The sequence below is a fragment of the Herpailurus yagouaroundi genome, unplaced genomic scaffold, assembly GCF_014898765.1.
Source record: "Herpailurus yagouaroundi ecotype Mexico unplaced genomic scaffold, PumYag 77, whole genome shotgun sequence".
NCBI lineage: Eukaryota > Metazoa > Chordata > Mammalia > Carnivora > Felidae > Herpailurus > Herpailurus yagouaroundi.
The window spans coordinates 15676261-15700119 of NW_024412388.1; the positions used below are offsets into that span (position 1 = coordinate 15676261).

Here is a 23859-nt window from a genome sequence, read left to right on the forward strand (position 1 = left end):
GGACGGGACCTGACTGCCTGGGGCCCAGGAGACAAGCCAGCAGGAGAAGGGGAGGGGAGTGGGGCAAAGCCTGGTTTTCAGAGGAAGCAGGGGGTCAGGAAAAGAGGCAGAGGTTCTTCCTGAGCCACTGCCAGGTCCCCCAGCGACCTGGGCTGTGCAGAGAGGCAAACAGGAGTCAGTCTGGCCAAGGGTTTGGCAGGGAGCCCATCCCCGCTGCAGCCCAAGAGCCTGGCCACCCCACGAGGGCTGGCAGGGTGACCGGACTGCCTGCTTCCAGCCAGCCTCTCAGAGCAGACAGACCATGACCAGTGAAGTTTTTATATAGAGGACTTCCAGCTGAGGCCATGGAGGCCAGCCCAGAGCAAAACATAATGTCTTCTTGTCCTCCCACCTCTTCCCTGAGCCCTACCTGTCCCCTGCCTTCATGCCAGACTCTCTTCCAATGACTGATAGTAGCTTATTAGTAGCACCCCGCAGTACCTGCTGTGGGGTGGAGGGTTCCTTCCATCTAGACAGGAACCAAAGTCTAGTTTTTAGGAGAAGCACGTTTCCAGCTCTCTTTTCTTCCCGGAAGGAACACCCAGCTACCAAAGGTGTGAGAAAAGGGGGGCGTCAAAGGTCCGCCTCGACTTTATCAAGACCCCTGCATGTATGTGTGTCTGTGTCGCTGGGCAGTCTCTGAACCTCCATCTCCTATCTTTAAAATGAGGAAGCCAGATGAGGTTCCAGGTCTGACCATCTCAAATTCTAGAAGAACTTGAAAGCCAGGAGTGTAAGGCCCAAATGGGGAGATGAGCCGAAATGACCTGCTGGTGAGCACAGAGGTCTTTATAAAGTACTGAGCGGGCTTGTGCCTGAAATCGCCCTCGAAGGACAGGCCTGTGTGTGGCAGGGAGAGAAAAATGAGAAAACCACCATTAAGAATTAAATACCTCAGCTTTCTCTTCTCTTCAAACAATTGATTTTTTACGAGCAACAGGATGGGTTTCACAGGCTTTGATAACAGTCACTGCCACCGGCTCTCCAGTTTAGGCTGCAGGTATCACTTTAGCTATTTCCCTTTGAGTCACTGAAATGGTGTGTGCTGGGCTGCTGGGGAGGCCAGGCAGCCGGCCCGAGCAGAGCAGAGGCTCCAGAGAGCAGGGTGGTTACCTTCAGGGCATCACTGAGATCTCACACCTGGTGAGTCACGACAATTCCGATAGCAACCCAGTCTATTTTCTGAGCACTATGCAAAATGCTTTCACTTACACTGCCTCATTCTAATCTTTGCAACAACTGTTGATAAATAATATTAACCCCATTTGACAAAAAAAAAAAAAAAAAAAAAAAAAAAGCTGTTTCCATGAGTTGCTTTTAGGTCTCACAGCCCATCAGAGGCAAAGCTGAGGATCTGTCCTGGGGCCTATCCAGCTTTAAATTCGGCACTCAGTGGATCACAATTCACTGGGGCCTAAATGTGAGACAAAGGAAAAGAAAAACAGGTAGAACGGGGGTCCAGCTAAATTCAGTATTTGGTCAGCATATTCAGTAATGAAGGGGTCAAGTTTCATTCAAGGTTTTCATTTGTTAGTATTGGTATAGATAACTTTGGTATTCTAGAATAATGGGCTTCAAAGTTTCGAAAAATCAAGTAGCTTATTTTTATAGCTGCCCATCAAAGAGGGAGAGTTGGGGGTGGGGGGACAGGGGCCATTTTTTAAATCTTAAACTTGAAGGAGCCGTTGCGTCTTTAGTCTCAGGGCATAGGAAATCATCCGAAAGGCTTAAGGGTGGTCGGTCACCTGCAATGTTAAAGTTACCAGGCTTATCTTCCAACCTTACCAGATTGAGTAAATATATTTTTACCTACTCGTACCATGAGGCATTTTAGTTTTCAATGGCAGCATGTTTTGGAAGTTTTTAAACAACATAGAAAAATACTTATGAAGTGTCATTAAATGAAAAAAAGCACAGTACAACATCGTGTACTCAGAGTGAGCTCAATTATGTTTAAAAGTATATGCATGCAAATGTGGAAAACTAGAAGTAGTTATCTCCAAATGCTGGAATTACTGTTTCTTTTTAAGTCATATATATACATATATATATATATATATATTTAGATTTTTTTGTTGTTTTTTTTTTATATTTTTTTTTCAATGTTTATTTATTTTTGGGACAGAGAGAGACAGAGCATGAACGGGGGAGGGGCAGAGAGAGAGGGAGACACAGAATCGGAAACAGGCTCCAGGCTCCGAGCCATCAGCCCAGAGCCCGACGCGGGGCTCGAACTCACGGACCGCGAGATGGTGACCTGGCTGAAGTCGGACGCTTAACCGACTGCACCACCCAGGCGCCCCTAGACTATTTGTTTTTAAGACAAATACAAATGCTATTATACAAAGACTATTACTGTTTCTTTTTAAGTCATATATATATATATATAAGCAGAAAATCTTAAAAACAAATAGTTAACATATTATATATATATATATATGTATATATATTATATATATATGTATATATATATATAATATGTTAGACTATTTGTTTTTAAGATTTTCTGCTTAAGTAATCTCTATACCCGGTGTGGGACTTGAACTCACAGCCCTGACATCAAGAGTTGCATGCTCCACCAACTGAGCCAGCCAGGCACCCCTACACTTGAATTTTGTTTGTTTGTTTGTTTTTTACAAATAAGCATGTAAAGTTTTTATATTGGGATGGGGGAAAACCCTAATGATTAAAAACAAAATTAATAGAAAACTCTGCTTTGTAAGTTGATCAAGTTCTTGATTCAAACATTGGCTAGTTCATACTTGCCTTGGGGAAGTCAAGGGGGTTCAAAAGAAGCCGGGTTGGGTACCCAAAGAAATGCCCCAAGTCCTTTCAACATTTTTGGCTTTTCCTGTATAAAAAGTAGACAATGTGCCCAGTTTGGCAGATTGGTGTAGGGACGGCAACACTGTACTCCATCCCACATGACAGCTCTATGACCACAGGAATGTCCCCAACCTCCACGAGACTCAGCTTCATCATCTGTAACATAGCCATGGGGCCCTTACCTCATATGTCATAAAAACAACAATAATCCTAGCAGGCCCCATAATAGGAATTACATTTACTTTGTCCAAATCCCATTTTACAGTTTTGTGATTAAGCAGCTCAGCCAAGACCATGAAACCCGGGACCCCAGCTTCCACTCTGCTAGGCAGCCTCGGGCAGATGAACATACTCTGTGACATGAAAAAGGCTCTACCTGTGGGGGCTGCCTGTCCTAGTATGGTGATGACAACGCCACATATTATTTTGTGGTGAATTCTGAAATGTGTTTGTGCTGATATATTTAGAACCTTCTGGGCAATATGAGACTGAAAAGGTTGCTGATTAGATTCTGTTTTGATTTGTGAAGGGAAAAGTGCCTGCCACAGAAATTTAATTTCCTGCTGGATTTAGCCTCTCAAGAAGGGTCCCAGGGAAGAGGTTTTAGACAGACTGAGTTGATTTCTCACTCCCAGTGACTTAAGGCGAGTTGTATCCCCATTCAGAACCTGTTTCCTCATCTGTAAGTGGGAACAGTAATCCCCACATGTGGGTGGTCCTGAAAGTGAAGTGGGATGATGTAGGTAAGGGTGCCATATTCTAGCGGGCAGACCACTTGGAATCATGAGTTGGGATCTCCCTGGGCCTACTTAATTAACTGTAGAAAGGACTCCATCAATGCTGTTTCCCTTTATTGGTATTATTATTATTTTTTAAATCTTGAACATTATTATTATTTTTAAAAATTGTTAACATTCATTTTTTTAAATTTTTTTCAACATTTATTTATTTTTGGGACAGAGAGAGACAGAGCATGAATGGGGGAGGGGCAGAGAGAGAGGGAGACACAGAATTGGAAACAGGCTCCAGGCTCTGAGCCATCAGCCCAGAGCCTGACGCGGGGCTCGAACTCCCGGACCGCGAGATCGTGACCTGGGTGAAGTCGGACGCTTAACCGACTGCGCCACCCAGGCGCCCCTAACATTTATTCATTTTTGAGAGACAGAGAGAGAGTATGAATGGGGAAGGGACAGAAAGAGGGAGACAGACTTCAGGCTCTGAGCTGTCAGCACAGAACCCAACGTGGGGCTCTAACTCAAGGACTGCAAGATCATGACCTGAGCTGAAGTCGAACGCTTAACCAGCTGAGCCACCTAGGCACCCCATTCCAACTTCTAAGAGGTGTGAGTTTGCATGCACCCTAAGTTTGCCCCTGGGTGAATTGTGATTTGGTAGCAGCTCAATGCGTGGCCCCAACACGCTCCCCAATTCCTCCCTTGGTTAACCTGGCAGAAATCCTCGGACTGAGATGCCCTGCTCCTCTCTGCGAGCTGGCTTCCTAGGAGTCGGATCAAGGTCCCCCTGGGTGTCCCTGACACTTCCAACTCGTTCCCATCCACCCGCCTGGGTCCAAACCTCACCGGGGCTGAGGTCCTGTTCAACACTACCCCAGCTCAGCCCTGCAGGGAGAGAAGAGCAGCCACAAGGTAGGGAGGTGGTGGGCAGGTTTGAGTCCCCCAGGGGCAGACTGTGGGGAGGGGAGAAACTGGGTTTCGTGAGTGGGCTGCAAAGGGGAGGAAAGAGGAGGCAGAAGATGGGCTCCTCCCTGCAGGAAACGCAGGAAGTGAAGAATGGGGTCATGCCGACCAGAGAGGCTGACTAACCATCCTGGTTTGCGCAGGACTGAGGGGTTTCCAGGGACACAGGGCTTTCTGAGCCAAACCTGGGACAGTTTTAAACTCTGCCATTATTGGACTATGTGACCCTGGGCAAGTTCCTCGGCACTCGGGGGCTGCCTTTTGTGTGAAAGGTAATCGGTCCAGTTCAGTTCCATAGGGTGCTTCAACTCTGCCAAGGGGTGGAAGTCTCACTAGCAGGTGGCAGGAGGATTTAGGGGCAAGCCAGGGCTGGGGAGGAGACACGGGTGGAGGGAGCCCAGCACCTCCGGACCACTTCTGCCCCAGAAAGTCCTCTTCCCCACGGAGCCCAGAGCTGCCAGGTTGGCACGGCCCCCTCCCGGGCTGGCAGGGATGGGGGCGGGGGCGACAGCAGCGCGCATGACCGGCTGCCTTGGGGGCTCGCAGCGGGCCAGGGCTCCTACCTGCAGGCCGTTCGGGTACACTTCGCCCTCGGACAGCGAGTCGACCAGGTCCTCCTCGTCCAGCGTGGCCCGCTTGTAGGTCGACATCTGCAAAGCCAAGTGCAGCACGGACTCCCTCAGCGCCTCCATGGCTCTCGCACGAATGGGGAGAATGGGGAAGCGGCCCGGCGCCACCGCGCGCCCCGCCCCGGCCGGCCGGGACACCGAGACCGGCCCAAGGACCGGCCTGCGGCGGGGGAGGGGGGTCCCGCCTCCCTCCGCCCCCTCCCCGCCCCCCTCCCCCCCATCCCGCTTATGCAACGCCGCGCCTCACCCCCAGCACCCACAGCGCCCGCAGCGCCCGCAGCGCTGCGGCCATCCGCTCCGCATCCTGCGCCCCGCCACGCTCGGTCCCCACCGCCAGGGAGCCCGGGCGACAGGCTGGCCGGGGCGGGCCGGGCTGCGGGGGCCCGGACGGCAACACGACACCTTGGTGGGCGGGGCCCGATCCGCGCGCGGTTCCCGGTTCCCTCCCTGGCCCCGCGGGGTGACCCGGGGTAGGTGGAGGTCCCCCACCGCCACTCCCTAGCAGGCAGGAAGAGGTCTCGGGGCAGCCCCTCCTCCTAGGAAACCTCAACTCTCCCTTCAGTAAAGTGGGTGGCGGATACGGGAGTCAAGTATGAGGAAAATGCCCCAAATTTGGATCACGACTGTCAACAGAGAGGTTCCACCCACCAGTGGCCCTTAGGTGCCTCAAGTAAGTCTCCCCATCAGAGATAGAAAGACGAGGGGGGTGGGGGGAGGGAAAGAGGGGGAATAAAAAAGACAGGTGTCTCCCCTCTCATTTCCCCCTTCCTCTAGCTCAGGGGCCTTATAAGCCAGAGAATTTCAGAAAACTCCAGACTTTGGAAGTCACCAGGAAGGTGACCCAGCCACCCCTCCCTCCACCTTCCCTGTCAGCAGTCCAGAGACTCAAGCAGGTGCTCCCTCCCCAGTTCCTGTGACCTGGGCTGGAAAAGTGGGCTCTCTCGGGTGTGGGTGCACTCAGGTAGGGACCCCAGGGGCTCCGTGCCTCCCATCTCAGAGAAGTCTAGCCGGCAAGTTTCCCAAAGGACCCTCCACTCCCAGTGAGACCTGGAGTCCCCTGCATTTGTCCATTTTTCAGCTTTCCACAATGCACGTCTGTTGATTCCCATTATTTGGTTCTCACAGCCACACATATGTGCACAGAATCTGGGTGGCTGGGTGGCTCAGTTGGTAAGCGTCCGACTTCGGCTCAGGTCACGATCTCGCGGTTCATGAGTTCAAGCCCTGTGTCGGGCTCTGTGCTGACAGCTCGGAGCCTGGAGCCTGCTTCGGATTCTGTGTCTCCCTCTCTCTCTCTGCTCCCCACCCCCAACGCCCTCCCTCCCTGCTCATGTTCTGTCTCTCTCTCTCTCTCTCTCTCTCAAAAATGAGTAAACATTAAAAAAAATTAAAAGGAAATTCTGATCTCGCTATGCCCTTGTTTGAAACTCTGCAAGGGCAGTCCCTTTACCAGTCCCCCACGGCCCCCGGGGCCACCCCTGACCCTCGTCTCATGCTGCTCCCCACCTCACTCACTAGGCCCCAACTTCTTTGGCCTTCACGCAGTTCCTCAGATTCTCAAGTTTCTCTCCTCTCCCAAGATCTTTACGGCTGCTGTTCCCTCTATCTGGAACATTCTTTACTCATCTCTACTCCTCCCATGACCAGTCCCTGCTTCAGACCTCAGCTAAAACTGCCACCTCGTCCAGTGTCCTAACCACTCTTAAGTAGCCCCTCAAATTCTCTTCCACGTACCCCTTTTTTTCCCTTTATAGTATTTACTGCAGCCCTGTTGTCATCAGCATCATTATTTTTTTTACATCAATCCCTCCCTTCCCACCACAAGCATCATGAGCCTGGGACACTGTTTGGCACAGAGAATCCCCATCACCTCACATACAGTAGATGCTCGATAGACAGTTCAAATCGATAGTAGAACAAGTACAGGGGAAGTGAAAATTACTCTGGGGCAGTGCCCTGAAGTTCCTGACAATCTAATTTTGCAACATCTAAGGATAAAGGAAACATATCTAATGGGCACAGGCCCTGGGGGGAGGCAGGGTGCATGGGAAGAATTTTAATTCTGGAATCTTCTGCCCTGCTCCCACTGGGTGGAGGAGTTCCCGTTACCCACTGGAGACAGAGAGAAAGGACTCCCGCGCTTCTTCACTTCACGCTAGATTACAGCTGGACTTTTTCTGAAACGAGGACACTCGGTCACATTAAGTAACAAGTGTCAACCGCCCAAGGAAAAGACCCTTGAAAAAAAAGTTCAATTCACCACACAGCCGGGCACAGCAGCTAATGTTTCATCCATCATCTCATTTAAGCCTCTGGCCCTTCCCTCTGAGTATTACTGGCCCCTTGTACAGAGCCTGAAACTGAGGCTCAGGCAAGTAACTTGCCTGGGTGCGGAGAGGCAGTGGCTCCTCCTTCTTCTGTCTCATTTCAGAGATCACCCCTTCTGGGAAGCTCTCCTCACCACCCTCCAGACAAGGGAGCCTCTGGCCCCCTGCTCAGTGTCCCCCCCACCCCAGGCCCCCACCCCGTGCTTCCTTCTGTTGAAGCCCACAGCACTCTAAACGAGAGAACCTTGAAGCGGGGGCCAGGGCTCCTCAGGTCCCGTACCCCCCGGGGCCTAGGCCGCAGCCAGGGCCTCCGTGGGTGTTGGAGCGAAGGTAGGAGGCAAAGGAGGGAGGCTGGAAACCCATCCCAGGGGCCAAGGCCAGGCCACAGGGGCCAGCCGTCCCACTGCAGCCCGTTTGTGGATGGATGATGAACACAGCTCACATACCTCCCAAGCAGAAACCCGCTCAGATGGAGACTTGTTTATGTTCCAGTGCACAAAAGCTGAGGTGCCCCTCCTAAAACGCCTGCCTCAGACGTGGGAATGGCTTGGCTGGCTTGGTGAGGAGCACAGAGGCTCCAGTCAGTGAGTGAGTGACACTCCCAACAACAATGGCAGCCGTATGTTTGTCCCCACCCAGAGCCGGAAGGGGCCTTCCCTTCACGGTCTTGTTGGGTCCCCGCAACTACCTGGAGCCTCAGCCTCGGCAGGTATCACTTCCATGTTATAGGAGAAGTGAGAGGCCAGAGGGAGCGGAGGCCCTGGGCAGGGAGAAAACAGCACCTGCTCTGTGCTGCACAAAAAATGCGCCTCTCCTGACCCCTAGATGCCCTGCTGGGGGCAGGGGCAGGGAACCATCACCTCCACTTTCCCAGTGAGAAGACTGAGGATTAGGGAGGAGGCGGGATGTGACAGTCCCCTCCCCAGCCGCCCAGGTGGCCCAGGTGGCCCAGGTCGCCAGGCTGCAGAGTGAGATGCCTCAGCGCATGCTGCCGCCTCCAGGAACCCCAGCCTCACGGCTAGTAAGGCCCTGCACCTGGCCCTGTGCTCCTAGTCCTGTGCTCCCTGTGGAAGGGGGAGCTGCTCCTTCAGGGGGGGCCCTCAGGGTGGCCGTGCTTATTCTGTCTCATTGCAGGTGTCACCCCATGAGCTTCCGGGAAAGGAGAACACAACTGCTTTGCAGGGAGTCTGCCTTGATCTGCTTTTCCTCACCGGGCCCCTCAGTGTTCACGAGAAGGGCTCGGTGGAGACCAAGTACGGAGGAGTGGGGACCACAGCTCGTCCCCAGGCCCGCAGCTGCACATGGAAGGTGATGAAAGCCAGAGGCGTGGGTGCTGGTGCCCCGCTCTGGAAACCCCACCCCGGGGTGAACAGAAACGAGGAATATCGGAGAACTCTCACGTTTCTGACAACAAAGGCCTCTGGCCCAGTGACACACGGGTGTGATCCTGCGTGCTGTGACTGCGTTAGTCACTCAGATGGTTCTGTGGCTGGTTTGCCCAAGGCGGGGAATCTTCAAGGAGACTTGGGAGTGTGTCAGAGGCAGGAAGAGCAGTCGCCAGTGACATTCCGAGGCCTGCGACTCCTTGGCCACACCCTCCAAGCTGTTTTCGTGTTGTTTCTAAGCCTTGGCTCCGTCAGTTCCTGCCTCGGGGGTTCATAATTGGCTGGGATCCGTGCTGTCCTTATATGTCATCTAATACACACTTGCACTGTGTGTTAGTTCAATACTGTTATTTAACAGACACAACCACAGAGTGGGTAAGAGCTCTAGATCTGCACCTGTGCTCTGGATTCCCAGTGACAGCCTCTCTGTGCCTCAGTCGCTCATCTGGAAAGTGGGGGTGATGATTGTAATCCCTCCCTCGCAGGACTGCTGTCATACATATTTAAGTGAGTTGACTTGGAGCGGGCTGGGCACACAGCATGTGCTCACTAAGTGTGAATTGCCCTTATTTACTTCTTCATTACTTATAAAACATGAGGGCTGCAAACTTTCCCTTGACCCCCACCACCGAAAGAACAAACGCTAAACTCCTCCCTCTCCAGGTCCATCCTCCATATGCCCCTCAGGTGAGCGGTTGTCCCCTAACCCTGACCCAGCCCTGCAGGCGTTGACCACCCACAGGAGTCCATCGAGTCCTTGATGCAGGTCAGGCCTGTGCTGCAAGCTGAGGGGGCAGCTCCCGGTACGACTTGGTCCCACACCCGAGGGACCAGCAGCTGATATCTCCTCTCCCCAGACTGGGCCCCCTCCCAACCAGTGCTCTCCATCTCTGGTCAATCTCCTCTGACATCTGGTCCTCCCTGCCTCCTTCTCTGTGGTGTGCCCGCCCCCCCCCCCCCCCCCCACCACCAAGTGGCAACTGCACTGATGTTCAGGCCTTGTCTGGGCATCTCTATCCCTGGGATGGAGAGGACCTGGGGGAGTGGGCAACAATCATCTTACTACTTTCCATCCCCAGTACCTAGAACATAACCTGGTATATAGATAACCGGTTAAATTTTTTTTTAAGTTTATTTATTTTGAGAGAGAGAGAGAGAGAGAGAGAGAGAGCGAGCACGGGAGGGGCAGGGAGAGACGGAGAGAGAGAGAATCCCAAGCAGACGTGGGGCTTGATTCCGCCAACTGTGAGGTCATGACCTGAGCTGAAATCAAGAGTCAGATGCTCAACCCTGAGCCACCCAGGCGCCCAGATAATTGGTTAATTTGTATCCTGGATTTTCACAAGGGCATAAGCATCTGTGACCGCAACAAAGAAGAAAGAATAGAGTTTAGTTGCTTGACGACAATCAGGTAAAATCAAACAGAACAATTATGGGCACGAACAAGACAGTGAAAATAGGACTGTCCCTCCTGAAGACGATGCTACATGACGTTTATTACTATTGTATCATCTATTACACTGCTTGGTCTTTTACAGGAGAAATTTCCATACGATTAATCTCCTTTTAAATTTACCACAAAGTTCTTGAAGGAATGAACAGCTTCTTTGCTTTTTGATAATAGGAATCATAGCAATTGTCCCAGACCCTTTTTTGCCTTGGCTGCCAGGAAGCTGTCCGGCAAATCAGAAACTCAGCTATGGGTACTTTCCTGGTCTTTACGTTCAGCTTCTTCCTTGTCCACATTTTTCAGTCTGTTTTCTCTGCTCCTGGTTTTCCATTTCTATTGTATAGTATTTTATTGAATGAGTTTTAGTCATAATCCACCATGAATTCTTTGTGGAATAAAGTGAATTATAAACAACCTGATTCAGGAACACCCCTTCCCTCATCCATGCTGCGGGGAACACAGTTTCAAGAACTTTCTTCTTCTTCTTTTTTTTTTTTTATAATTTTTAAAAATGTTTATTTATTTATTTTGAGAGAGAGCATGCATGCGAGTGGGGGAGGGGCAGAGAAAGAGGGAGAGAATGGATCCCAAGTGGGATCCACACCTCCTCAAAGAGCCCAATGTGGGGCTTGATCCCATGAACCATGAGATCATGACCCGAGCTGAAACCCAGAGTCAGATGCTTAACCGACTGAGCCACCCAGGCACCCCAAGGAACTTTTTCAACAGTGTGGGTGAGGCAGCCAACACAGACCTGGGCCCAATCCCAGGTTCCTGAGCTCATTTCCCCTTTGGGACCTCAGTTTCCTCATCTGTAAAAAAGGGTTGTTGTGAACTGCCTGGCATGTGAGCATCCTATCCCATCCCCAAGTGAATTCACCTCACACCTGCTCCTCTTTATTTTTCTTCACCACTTTTCCATTTACTTCTGCCTTCGCCCATGTTTCTGATCGCGACCATAGTTCAGCCAACACTGGCCCTACTTTAGCTGTGCTGCTGTAGTCAGGACAAAAATAACCAACTTCCTGCTGATCAAGGTTAACATCAGTGGTAAGTCCAGCGTGATAGTAGGCACTCTTGATACGTGGTGGGAGGGGTACTTTACCTCTGTGTCCTTCCTCCCCAGGGCATATTATTGCCAGTCTAATAAGGAGAAAAACATCAGACAAATACCAACTGAGAAACATTCTACAAAATACCTGACAGTACTGCTCAAAACCGTCAAGGTCAAGGCAGCTGTCAACAAACAAGGCAAGTCCGAGAAACTGTCACAGCCGAGAGGAGTTAAGGAGCCATGACTCCTGAATGTATTGGGGTGGGGATCCGAGAACAGAAAAGGGACATTAGTAAACGAGAGAAATCTGAATAAGGTACAGACTTCAGCTGGTAATAATGCTCTCTCAACCATTTTCTCAAAAATGCTATAAATCTAAACTGTTCTAAAATGAAATATTTTTCAAATGTTTATTTGTTTTTGAGAGAGAGAGAGAGAGAGAGAGATGCAGAGAGTGTGAGCACGGTAGAGGCAGAGAGAGAAGGAGAGAGAGAATCCCAAGCAGGCTCTGTGCTGTCAGCACAGAGCCTGAGGTGGGGCTTGAACTCTGAACTGTGAGATCATGACCGGAGCCGAAATCAAGAGTTGGGTGCCTAACTGACTGAGCCAGCCAGGTGCCCCAAAATGTTTATTTTTTTAAAAAACCACAACTGCTGCCCTCTAAAACAGAAAATGGAGTCATGGACATGGACACAAGCCCAGCACTGCCCAGTTCTCAAGGCTCTGTTATATCCTTATCTTATATGTATCTCATGAGCACCCTGCGGAATAAGCCCTGGGACCCCCATTTTACAGATGTAGAAACCGAGGCCAGAGAAAGGAAGCAGCTTGCCTGTTGGTGACAGAACTGGGACTTGAACCCAGATCTTCCTGACCCTCTCACGGCCTCTTCCTCTCTTCTTGGGCCACCTTCCTGGGGCCTGGCTCCCTAGGCTGACCTCCTTTGGAGACTACAGGCTGCCCTGGTTGTGTTCTGAGAGAGAGGGATGATATAAGTGGCAGTGGAGGTTGGGGAAGGAGACTTCACTTGGTGCTGGAGGCCAGACATGGAAAGGTAGACAGGAGCTGGAGGCAGGGGAGGCCTACAGGTGCGACTCTGCAACAGACAGGAGGCCGAGGGTACAGAATGTACATGGGAGACCAAAGCCGCTCACCGCCTCCTCAGAGGAGGTAGCAGCCCTAACAGCCCATGAGTCAATCGCCCTGGTCTGGCCGAGCTCCCCTAATGTGCTGGCAGAGGAGACGTGCCTACACATGTAGGGAGCTGGAAAACACTCTCCTACTTGGCCCCACGTTGACTCACCTGCCTGGGGGCCCTGGGAGGCACTCAGAATCTACCTGGTGCTGCCAACCAACCACCTGAGTGCTGCCGAGGAGGCTAGCCCACGCCCAAGCCCCAGAGCTGGCCGGTAACCTCCTCCCTCCTCCCTGACACGGGCCGCACATCACACTGCTGACCGAGGTACGTGGCCTCTCTCCACCCCTGCACGGGACAGCTTCCGTCTGTCACCTCTGCCCCTTTGGGGGTGGGGGGCTTGGGTCTGCCCCTCCTCCCCCTGGAAGCCTTCCCTGGTTGGCCCTTTAACCAGCTTGATCTCTGCTTATCACTCCCCCCAGTGTCTCCTCTCCCAGCTGGCTCCAAGCCGAACTTTCTAAACTAACTGATATGGTCCAGTCAGCCTCCTCCTTCACAGGTTGGCTCTCTGGAACTGGCAGAAAAAAAACAGAGGCCTTGGCCTGGCTTTCAACCTCCCCTCCCTGCTGGGGTCTGGCTCCTGGTTCCTTCTGGGCTTCTTTCTTACCAGTCCCCCTCACATACTCAAATCTCAGTAAAACATGTACGGTCAGTCCCCTAAACACACCGTGCTTCCTGCTGCCAGGCCTCTGCATAGCCACTGCCCTCTGCCTGCCAGGCCTCTCCTCTCTCTCATTCCCCCTTCCTCCCCACCAACTCTTCAGCTCACATGCATCTTCCTCCAGGCAGCCTTCTCGGACTTCACTGTGACCTCTCCTCTGTGCTCCCCAGCAGCACCCTGCACGACCTTCTAATATCTCATCCCAACATAGTGACTGGCAGCCAAGGGCAGCTGTGTGACCTTCACAAAGTCATGCCACTTCCTTTCTGTGGGTTTCTCGTCTATCAAGTGGAGATGATGATGGTACCTGCCCCATAGGGTCTTTATACATATCAACTCAAATGAGACACAGAAAGTCCTCCGTCCAGTGCTTGCAGAGAGGCAGCTCGGTAAACATGAGCGTGGGTGGTTGGTGGGTGGGTTCAGAAAGCCCTGAACCCCGTCATACTGAGAACGACAGAAGACGGGAAGGGAAGCAACAATTAGAAGGACCTACGACATGCCAGGTGCCGGGCCTGGCACTTGTTGGCACACAGTATGTCCTTGACTCTTCCCCACTGCACAGTGCAGAACAACTGTGACATGGGGAGGGAACACGCTCAGAGCCCTACACCTGGCAAATAACGAAGCTCAGATTGCAGCCCAGCTGTATCGATGCCCAGAGCTTATGGTTTCGCCATGACAACACATAAGATGGCAGCCCCAACCTGCTCCATCCTTCCCGCCACAGGCCTCACCTCTCGGCTGGGTTAACGGGCCAGCTCACTCACTCCGATCTTCTCTAAGCACCAAGATCAAAACAGACCAGAACCTTGCAGCTGGCCCTAAGCTGCGCAGGGTGACCAGTCTGGGTAAGTCCCAAGCCGAGGAGACCCAGTGTGCCTGAACAATTTGCTGATCTCATCACATAAAGCTTAGGACAAAGTTAATCCGTCTCACTTAATGATATTTGTAATGGTAATGACGGAGCTGTCTCATAATTAGGCTCAACCAGGAAGCAGCTCGTGGAAATGGCTGTAATTAATATCTGTGTTACAGAGGTGGGTAGTGAGGGCAGGGAAGAGGGAGGGGGAAGAAGGTGGGGCTGGAAGTTTTGGGGACTCCTTGGATCCATGAACTGAGGGTGGTTGGGGCCCTCACAGTTGTGCCAGACCCCGTGCCAACCAACTCAGGTGAATGATCCTGTTTAACATTCATGATAACAGGCCCCCATTCTCTGTGATGGGGCCCCCATTCTCCCTTTTCTAAAGCAAGGAAACAGGCTCAGAGAGGTCCATTCACTTGTCCAAGGTCACACAGCCAGGGAAGAACAGAGCCAAGGTTCACACAGGGCTGCTCATCTCCCCATCCGGCCCAGGTGGTGTTCTAGACAGAAGGCTTGGGTGTGGGCTGGGAGGCAGGAGATCTACATTCTGGCCCCAAGTCGGATGCTGACTTCCCCTCAGGACACAAACAGGGTGTGCCTGTCAAGCTGGGCATGGCTGAAAGCATGGACTTGGGAGCTGGGTTCCTTGGATTCTAATGTTGGGGCAAACCGCTTTGCCATCTGAACCTCAGTGTCCTCATCTGTGAAATGGAGACAAAAGTGTTGCCCTCAAAGGGGTGGGAGGGTTCAACAAGCTAAAAAACCTAGAACAGTGCCTGAATATTTTTATTACCTATGGGGAAAGCATGGGCTTTGAAGTCAGTTTTTCCACCTGTAAAATGGGGAGGCAGTTTGCTAGATTAAAACGGTGGTTCACAAGCACATATATTTTTAACCCCATAGAGCCCTTTATTTTGAAGAGTTAACATTGCCAGGTTCCAGGGTGGCTCAGTCGGTGAGGCATTCGACTTGATTTTGGCTCAGGTCATGATCTCATGGTTCACGAGTTGGAGCCCTGCATCAGGCCCTGCGCTGACAGTGCGGAGCCTGCTTGGGATTCTCTCTCTCCCTCTCCCTCTCTGCTCCTCTCCCCATGTGCCCATGCACACAGGCACACTCTCTTTCTCTCTCAAAATGAAGAAATGAACTTAAAATAAATTAATTAAAAGGTTGCCATGGCAACCCAACCCAAACTACAAAAGAGATCTACGCGGAGTTGCCACTTACGTTCAATGATCCCCTATCTTGACCCCAAACTGGCTTCCTCAAGGGCTCCACGGGGTGGATTTTGAAAATCACTCATTTATATTTCTTTCTGAGAACTACTGGCTCTAAAGCTCTGAGATCGAAGATGATGTGGATACAGGAAGTGGTGGCCTGGGGCTCGGATGGTGTTTGCCCCGCGGGGTGGGCGCGTGGGGGCTGTGGGGCAGGCTGGGCCGTGCCCACAGTGGAGCTCACAGGGACCTGCCGCCTGCCACCATTCAAGCCAATAGCTGTCTCCGCCAGTGGAGGCTGGGAGACAAGGGGAAGGGGCGCCTGAGTGGAGCATGTGACTCTTCAACTCTTGATCTCGGGGTTGTGAGTTTGAGCCCCACGTTCAGTGTAGAGATCACTTAAAAATAAAATCTTAAAAAAAAAGAAGAAGAAGGGAAACAGACCCACATTCCAGCCTAGCCATGTGGCCTCCAGCAGGTCACAGCACCTGTCTGGGCCTCACTGTCCTCAACTGGAAGACACGAAATGATAACACCATTCTCATCTGGTGACATCAGGCCAGAACTGAATCATGCGCATGTAAAGCCTTTGCAATTGTGAAAGACTGCCCCAAATTGACCCTTTTTGCTGATTTCTAGTAGATTATTTTCTCTTCCTAGGAGCACAGAGTCTGGAGCCAGACTGCACAGGGTCAAGTCTCAACTCCACCACGTACTGGCTGAGTCCCCAGGGTTCAGATACTGAGCCTGTTTCCCCCTGTGTAAAATGACAACATAAGGGACTTAGCATAGTGCCTAACAAACAGCAAGTGCTCAGTAAGTGTTGGCAGCTCTTGAGTCTGAGGAATAACTAAAGACAAACTTGCTCGCTAGCGCCCTCATCCAGTGTAGACACAGCTGAAGAAGGGTGAAGGACTCCTGATCCTCTGAAGCACGCAGCTTCAGACGCAGCAGTTGGCAGGCTCTGGTTCTGTGCTCAAGCACGGATCAAGCTAGACTGGGGATTTGTCGGTCCTTTGACTTTAAAAGTCCAGTTCGACCAGCGGTTCCGTGGTACCTGTTTACTGAGTACCTAACATATGCCAGGCCCCCACCACAACCCTGCATGGTGGGTAGCACTGTCCCCATTTGACAGATGAGGAAACTGAGGCTCAGAGAAGTGACGTGACCGCCCCAAGGCCAGGCTGCCCCTTCACAATGCACGGGATGTGGAGCCAGGCCCAGAGGTCTCCCCTGGTGTGGAGCCTGCCAGAAGGCTTGTGAAGGCCTGGGGTATCAGCCCCTGTGACTTGCTGCTCTGGTGGGAGGTGGCATTCTCAGAGTGAGGACACCCAACCAGCACACGTCTTATGCAGGAAACCACCTTACCCAGAGGCTGGGCCATGTCACCTCCTCCGAGAGGTCCTCCTTAGCCAGTCCTGCCACCTCATCCCTGCTCTGGCCCATGGCCCACAGCCCTTTGCTGTGCACCAGAATGATGTGAAGCACCCTACATACATCACTCATTTACTCCTGCCAATGACTTTCTACCTCTCTGAGCCTGGCTTTCTCACTGGTAAAATGGGGGACATAAGATAAGAACACATCCCTTGGGGTGCCTGGGTGGCTCAGTCGGTTAAGTGTCCGACTTTGGCTCAGGTCATGATCTCTCGGTTTGTGGGGTCGAGGCCCACGTCGGGCTCTCTGCTGTTAGGGCAGAGCCTGCTTTGGATTCTCTCTCCCTCTCTCGCTGCCCCTCCCCCAAGTGTGTGTGTGTGTGTGTGTGTGTGTGTGTGTGTGTGTGTGTGCGCGCGCGCGCGCGCTCTCTCTCTGTCTCAGAAATAACCATTAAAAAGAAAAAGAATACATATCTCAAAGGTGGGTGTGAAGATCAAATTGGGAAAAAATAAACAAAAACAATGGCAAATGCTTATTTATCACTTACTTCATGCCAGCCTGGTTCAGTGACACACACAACAGACAGGAGGGTCTGGCCTGTCCCTGCCCTTCCCGTCAAGCTTCTGGGACACTTGCCTGCCAGGGACCACAGACCCTCTTTCCCCACCACACCAAGTCCTGAGGGATAGGACCAAACGGAGCACAAAGAGCACTGGAGTAGAAAGAAGCCAGTCCGGGTTTGGCTCCTGGCTGTGCCCTCTCTGGGCCTCCGGTTCCTCTTGTGCCCCCCGCCTCCCCAAGGTGGGAGGGGATGAAACAAACGCAGCACTGTTTTGCCTGATGATTCTTATCTTCCTTCCCCAAGTGATAGGCTTGTCTGGACGATGATGTGCGGAAAGGAGGCCAGGGCGGGGGCGGGGCGGGGGGGCATGGGTGCACCGTCCAGGATGCTCCTGCCACCAGCTCCCCAGGGCGGCAGCAGCCTGGCCTGGCCGTAGGCTCCCCTGGCTGATTCTTCCCTTCTCCCCTGCCCGCCCCCCCCCCGCCAGCCTGGGCTCTCCCCCTGCCGGGTTCCTGCTACTTCTGCCCCCACTTGCCCAGCGCTCCCTGACAGCCTCATCAAGGGGCAGCCAGCCTTCTATCTTCCCAGCCCCGCCCCTGGCTGCTTTCCCGGCACTTCCTGAAATCGGGACTCCACCAACTGACAGCCAAGGTGTCTGAACTTGAAAACTGCCCGTGCCAGGGCAGTCCTGGCAGGCGGGGCCGAGGTGCACTCTCACTGCCTGTCCAGGGTGGCTAGCGACGCTGCACCCCAAGTGGTGTGCCCGCCCCTGGCGGCCTCTCCCCTGCACCCTGCCTCCCGAGGGGAACGTGGGTGGTGGTGAGGAGCGCAGACTTGGGAATCAGCCAGGGGTCAAAGCCCAGCCAAGTCCTCACTCTCTGTAACCCTGGGCAGGTCCCTTAATCCCTCCCTATGGTGCAGCTTACTCATCTGTAAAATGGATTTATTAATAAATTGTTAGGGGGGTTAGATGACTTAATAACATCAAGCACTTAGGAAAGGACCTCAAACAAAGGAATCACTTAACAAATATCAGCTATTACTATTACTAACATGCTGATTAGCCCGAGGCAGGACTCACAACACGGGAAGCCCACGGGTCTGGCCCACAGATGTGAATTATTCGGCCTGTGGTGCAGTACAAGGTTTTGAAATACCAACATTTAGGAGACTTTACATGAAAATCAGTATTTTCAGCTTTCCCCTGGAGCTGAGGAGTGGCTGCCCCCTTGGCACAGGCCACGAGTCCCCGGGACACCACAGCCCTCCCACCCCACCCCTTCCGGGCTCCTCTGCAATGTGGCCCGGGGTCAGCTGCCCCTTGTCATCATGTTAGTGCTCTGTTTTTTGTAACGAAGAGAAAGAGAAGAATTTCTTGTACCCTTGTCTTAGTCAAAAGTGGGAAAATACCGGGGTGCCTGGGTGGCTCACTCGATTAAGTGTCCGACTTGGGCTCAGGTCATGATCTCTCGGTTCATGAGTTCGAGCCCTGCATTGGGTTCTGCGCTGACAGCTCGGAGCCTGGAACCTGCTTCGGATTCTGTGTTTCCCTCTCTCTCTGTGTTTCCCCCGCCCTGCTGCTCGTCGTACTCTGTCTTTCTCTCTCTCAAAAAAATAAATAAAATGTTAAAAATTAAAAAAAATAAAAAGGTGGGAAAATACCTTACGTGAGGCTTAAACAGGGCAAAACAAATCTATGGTGACAGACGTTAGAATATAACAGTTGCCTCTGAGGACAGGACTTACTGGAAAGAGGCAGGAGGGAACTTTCTGGGGGAATGGAATGCTCTGGAAATGTCCCGTATCTCGAGCCCACTGTGTTTTCATGGGTGTCTACCTTTGTCAAAACTCATCAAACTGGGGGCGCCTGGGTGGCGCAGTCGGTTAAGCGTCCGACTTCAGCCAGGTCACGATCTCGCGGTCCGGGAGTTCAAGCCCCGCGTCGGGCTCTGGGCTGATGGCTCAGAGCCTGGAGCCTGTTTCCGATTCTGTGTCTCCTCTCTCTCTGCCCCTCTCCCATTCATGCTCTGTCTCTCTCTGTCCCAAAAATAAAATAAACGTTGAAAAAAATAAAAAATAAAAAAAAATAAAAAAATAAAAAACTCATCAAACTGTTTGCTTCCGGTCTGTGCCTTTCACTCTATGAAACTTACGCCATGATAAGAAGAAAAAAGCGAAAACGGAAAGATGGGGCAGGAGGGTCTCATGTTTCAAAGCAAACGGTGAGTGATTCCTTTGTGGTGTAAAAAGAACACCTGTGAATTTAATAGACTGGCAAACGCCAAAGAAGACACAGCCTAAGGTGCCCCCAGGAAGACAAGTGGGTCCCCCTGCTCATATTTGAGCTGGAGACCTATGGTCTAAGGCCATGACTGATCTTCAAAGAACTGCACACAGACCCGTGACGTGCAACACAGAAGCCAGCAAGCCACATGCAGTACTGAAACTAAAGTCAATTAAAATAAAATTAAAGTAAAAAATTCAATTCCTCATTTGCACCAGCCACGTTTCTTTCTTTTTTCTTTTAATGTTTATTTATTTTTGAGAGGGAGAGAGACAGAGCTTGAGCAGGGGAAGGGCAGAGACAGATGGAGACACAGAATTCGAAGCAGGCTCCAGGCTCCGAGCCGTCAGCACAGAGCCCGACGCGGGGCTCGAACTCGGGAGCGGTGAGGTCAGGACCTGAGCTGAAGTTGGACGCTTAACGGACTGAGCCACCCACGTGCCCCTGCACCAGCCACGTTTCAAGGGCTCAACAGCCATGCTGTGGTTGATGGATGGCACAGACACGAAACACTTCCCTATCGCAGAAAGTTCTATTGAACAGCACTGGGGTACGCGCTAGTTACAAAGTTGCAATAACTTCCAGATCACCCACCAGGGTGGGCACCGTGATCACAGCCTCACAGCAAACGACACAGAGTTAGGTGCTCAGTAAACATGAGTTGGATGAACGAATGAAGGCAGAAGAAGCAAACAGTGAGGCCCGGGTTTGAAACCCAGGACTCCGGTCCTTGACGACTGTGGGGCCTCCAGCAAATCTCCCCTGTGAGCCTTGGTGTTGTGTAGAGACGCTGCCACGGCACTATCTCCCTCCCAGACCTGGGCACGTAAAACCAGTGTCCTCACGGCTGCTCAGAGGACCAGGGGCCTGCGGGAGAACTGATGTGCCAGCAGGCCCATTCTGGAGTCTAGAACAGGTGGGAGGCGTGGGAGTGATGGGCGGGGCCGCTGGGGGTGTTTCCGTTTGTGAGAGTAGCTTTTGAACCTGGGGGAGGGGGTGGCAGTGATCAAGAAAACACGCTGGGCCCAACTCTGCGGGCTCAGGAGGGAGGGCTGCTGAGCATAGGGAAAAATCTACGTCAGCCCCCACCCAGAACCTGAGCTGAGAAACAGCATCAGACACCCACCGACACTGCTGTGGTCACGGTGGCTGAGACAGGAGCTGCCTGGATCCCTAGAGAGACCCCACTATCCTCAGGGTGCGGACCCCTATCAGGGCAGGCCAGGATGGGGCCCACCATGGGTTCTGTCGGGAGCGGAGAGGGCTGGCTGGGCCCTGAGCAAGGTGCTGGCCGAGGTCCGTCTTCCCGGCGCCCATCTGTCCCCCTCTCCATCCACACGGGAGCTGCCAGAAGTGGGGGATGTCAGTGCCCATCCATCTGTTTGCTTATTCAGCAGATCTTTATTCAGCACCTACTGTGTGCCAGGGAATGAGCTCCGTGCTTCATGCACACCATTGAACAAGACAAAGTCCCTGTCAGGAGCGTGGATTTTAATTGGTGAGACCAACGCTGAACAATGTTGCCAAGAGTTATAATAACAGCGTCTAGCGTTTATTGAGTGCTTACTGTGTGCCAAGCTCTACAAGTGCTAATTTTTAATGCATTTCTTATTTCATCCTAACAAAAATAATAATATGTGTTATTAATGACCCCATTTTATAGGTGACGAAACTGAGGCACAGAGAGGTTATGGCCAAGATCGTGTGGCTCTAAGTGGTGGCACTTGAGATTTGAACACAGGCGATCCGACTCTAGAGTCCCTAACCCTACGCGGTATCCTGAATGCCTCACTGCAGAGGCAGTGACCGACTGCCTCACTGGGTCATAACGTACAGCAGGGTGGCGTGGTAGTGAACTCCTGGGGAGGGGTCAGGGAAGGCCTCTGTGAACAGGTGACATGTAGACTGAAAGCAGAATGACAGGTGTCAGCTGGGAGAAGGGCACTTCAGGCAGAGGGAACAGCAAGAGCAAAGCCCCAGAGACAGCACCAAGCATTGTGTGCACGGAGCAGAAGGAAGTGAGCCTTGTCCGAACCCCATCCCGTCCTATCCTACAGATGAACTAACCGAGGCCCCAAGAGGAAGCCCCCCGAGTAAGCTGAATCAGGGGTACGGCCAGGACCAGAAGCCAGGCCTCTGGACCCTCAGTCCAGCGCTCCTTCCAAAGCCCTGCATGCCTTCGCCACGAATGCTAAGGGCTGAGTAGTGAGGACCGAGCCTGCCTGGGCCTCGAATGGCCAAGGGCAGCTGACGGCCCGTGGCGTCCCTGCCTCCAGACCTTCTCCCTTCTAGGTCCGGGGTGTCAGCTCCTGGGCCACCTGCTGCTCAGGACTCCTGTCCACGTTTCCACAGCCAGGGTCGTGCGACGCTGGCTGCCGCGCTTTATCTCTCCTCATGGGGGTTCACTCCCCTTAATTCGCTTTTCTCTTCACAGCAACCCTGAGGGGTGGGAGTCAGGATCTCCATGTCATGGGTGGAAACACAGATTTTGAAGTGGGACACATCCAGCTTAGCTGTTCGGGAACTGTGACCCTGAGCCAGTCATGCCACCTCTTGGAGCCTCAGTTTCCCCTTCCACACCATGAAGATAGTAGCAGCTTCCTTGCAGCGTTGACAGGAGTGGCCACTGAGACACTGTGTGGAAAGTGTCACCTGCAGTGGCTGTTCAAACATGAAAGACGGCATTCAAACATCATCGTTGTGCCCACTGACATGAGGATGTTGGGAGCATGGGGGCACCTTTCGTTGCACCCCAGGAGCCATTCTGGTCACTGTCGCCACCAGCTCTGGGGCTCCAGTTCTAGAACAGAGTGTGGCATTCTCTGACCCACTGATGAAAACAACTTGGGGCTGGGAGCTCTGCCTCACTGGCCCAGCCCAGCCCTGCCTCGATGGTGGTGCCCCCTTTGGGGGAGGGGGGGGGCTGCCGTTCCAGACAGGAAATGGGAAGGGACAAGATAAGCCTTTGTGGGCCCAGGGGAGAGTCCCCCGCCCACTTGGGAGCCTGGGCCTGCCGTGAGCATCCTTGTGGGGCAGAGATGTGGGAGAAAGATCTTGGTTCAAAAGAGAGGAGGAGGCTGGCTCACTGGTTTCCCAAGACCCCAGTGGGTCACATCCCTTCTGGTTCCTCCCAGAGGGTTCAGAACGGGTGACCTCTAGAAATCTGCCTGCCCCACTCCCGCACAGAACCATCACCCAGCTCCTCCCACCCACACGGGAACCGCCACCCTTCCCCTAGAGCACACCTTCCACTTCTCTAACTCCGGGCCTTCGCTTACGTGGTCTCCTCCACCTGGAGAACCCTGTTCCCTGCTCTAGTCACAGAGGCCTCATCTTTTTCTTTTGAGGCACAACCTAAATGGTGTTTCCTTGCCCCTGGCTGAAGTGCCTCCTTCCTTAGTGCTTTCCTTTTACAAGCATTTATGAAGGCTCTCAAGACTGACTGGCCTCCTCTCTCCCATATCCTGCCAGGGCCAGAAAGGGGGGGGCAGAATCAGAAGCCTTAGTCCCCTTAGTCTCTGACCCCAGAGACCACTCGTGTAGGATTCCCAGGGGCTGCTGGGCTCCTCCCTTGGAGGAATGGAAAAACACTCTCACTGGGCAAAATTCCTTCTGTAAATTGGAGATAAGATGAGGAAAGGTGTCCTGTGGGAAGGGCCAGAAGACCTGAGCTCTGGTGTGTGTTCCAGAATCCCTAGGTCAGGGATGAGGCTGAAGAGGCAGGAGTGAGGCTGTCCAGAGCCTGTCACATGGATCTAGGAAATGCAGCTGTGCAACCCTGGGCAAGTCACTTAGACTCACTGAGCCCCAAACTCCTCGTTTGCAAAATGGGGTTGGTACTCCCTGCCTCCGTTAAATAGAAGGGGAGCCCTTGGCACGTGGGAGGTGCTTGAGCCTGAGGCAAGCGGGGGCCACGGACTGATGCTGACAATACCCAGGACTCCCCTTCCTGCCACCCAGGGCCTCCCCTGTCAGAAACGGCTTTAAAACTCTCCAGTACCTGGGCTGGAAGCCAGAGCTCCTTCATGTTATCGACCTCCTGCCGAGGGCTTAGCCAGACCCAGCTGGAGCCTGTCATTCACTGTTTCTGGAAACTGCAGGACAGGGAGTGCCCAGCAGGAGCCTGGCCCTAGCTCCTGGCTAGCTGGGACTGGAAATGGGCCAGGGGAGCACCCCACCGCCTGTGAGAGAATCCACAGGACCCTCCCGGCTTCCCCTGTTCATCATCCAGCTACACCGGGGCTCCCACGGGTTGGGCATGGGCATGTGTCGTCCCCACTGGGGCACAAGG

General features: G+C 52.7%; 1 protein-coding gene across 2 annotated transcripts in view; it reads right to left on the reverse strand.

Moving 5' to 3' along the window:
- ECE1 (endothelin converting enzyme 1) overlaps window positions 1–5529 on the reverse strand; it is a 61638-nt gene extending 56109 nt beyond the window's left edge. The window contains exons 1-2 of one of the 2 annotated variants that reach the window (XM_040463909.1): window positions 5439–5529; window positions 5126–5212 (exon numbers count right to left, since the gene is read on the reverse strand). In XM_040463909.1, the coding sequence (XP_040319843.1) occupies window positions 5126–5212; window positions 5439–5483 (132 nt within the window). In that variant the 5' untranslated portion in view covers window positions 5484–5529. Of the gene's footprint in view, window positions 1–5125; window positions 5213–5438 lie in introns of those variants that run through there. The other variant, XM_040463901.1, reaches the window with a different exon arrangement.
- Window positions 5530–23859: the final 18330 nt, after the last annotated feature.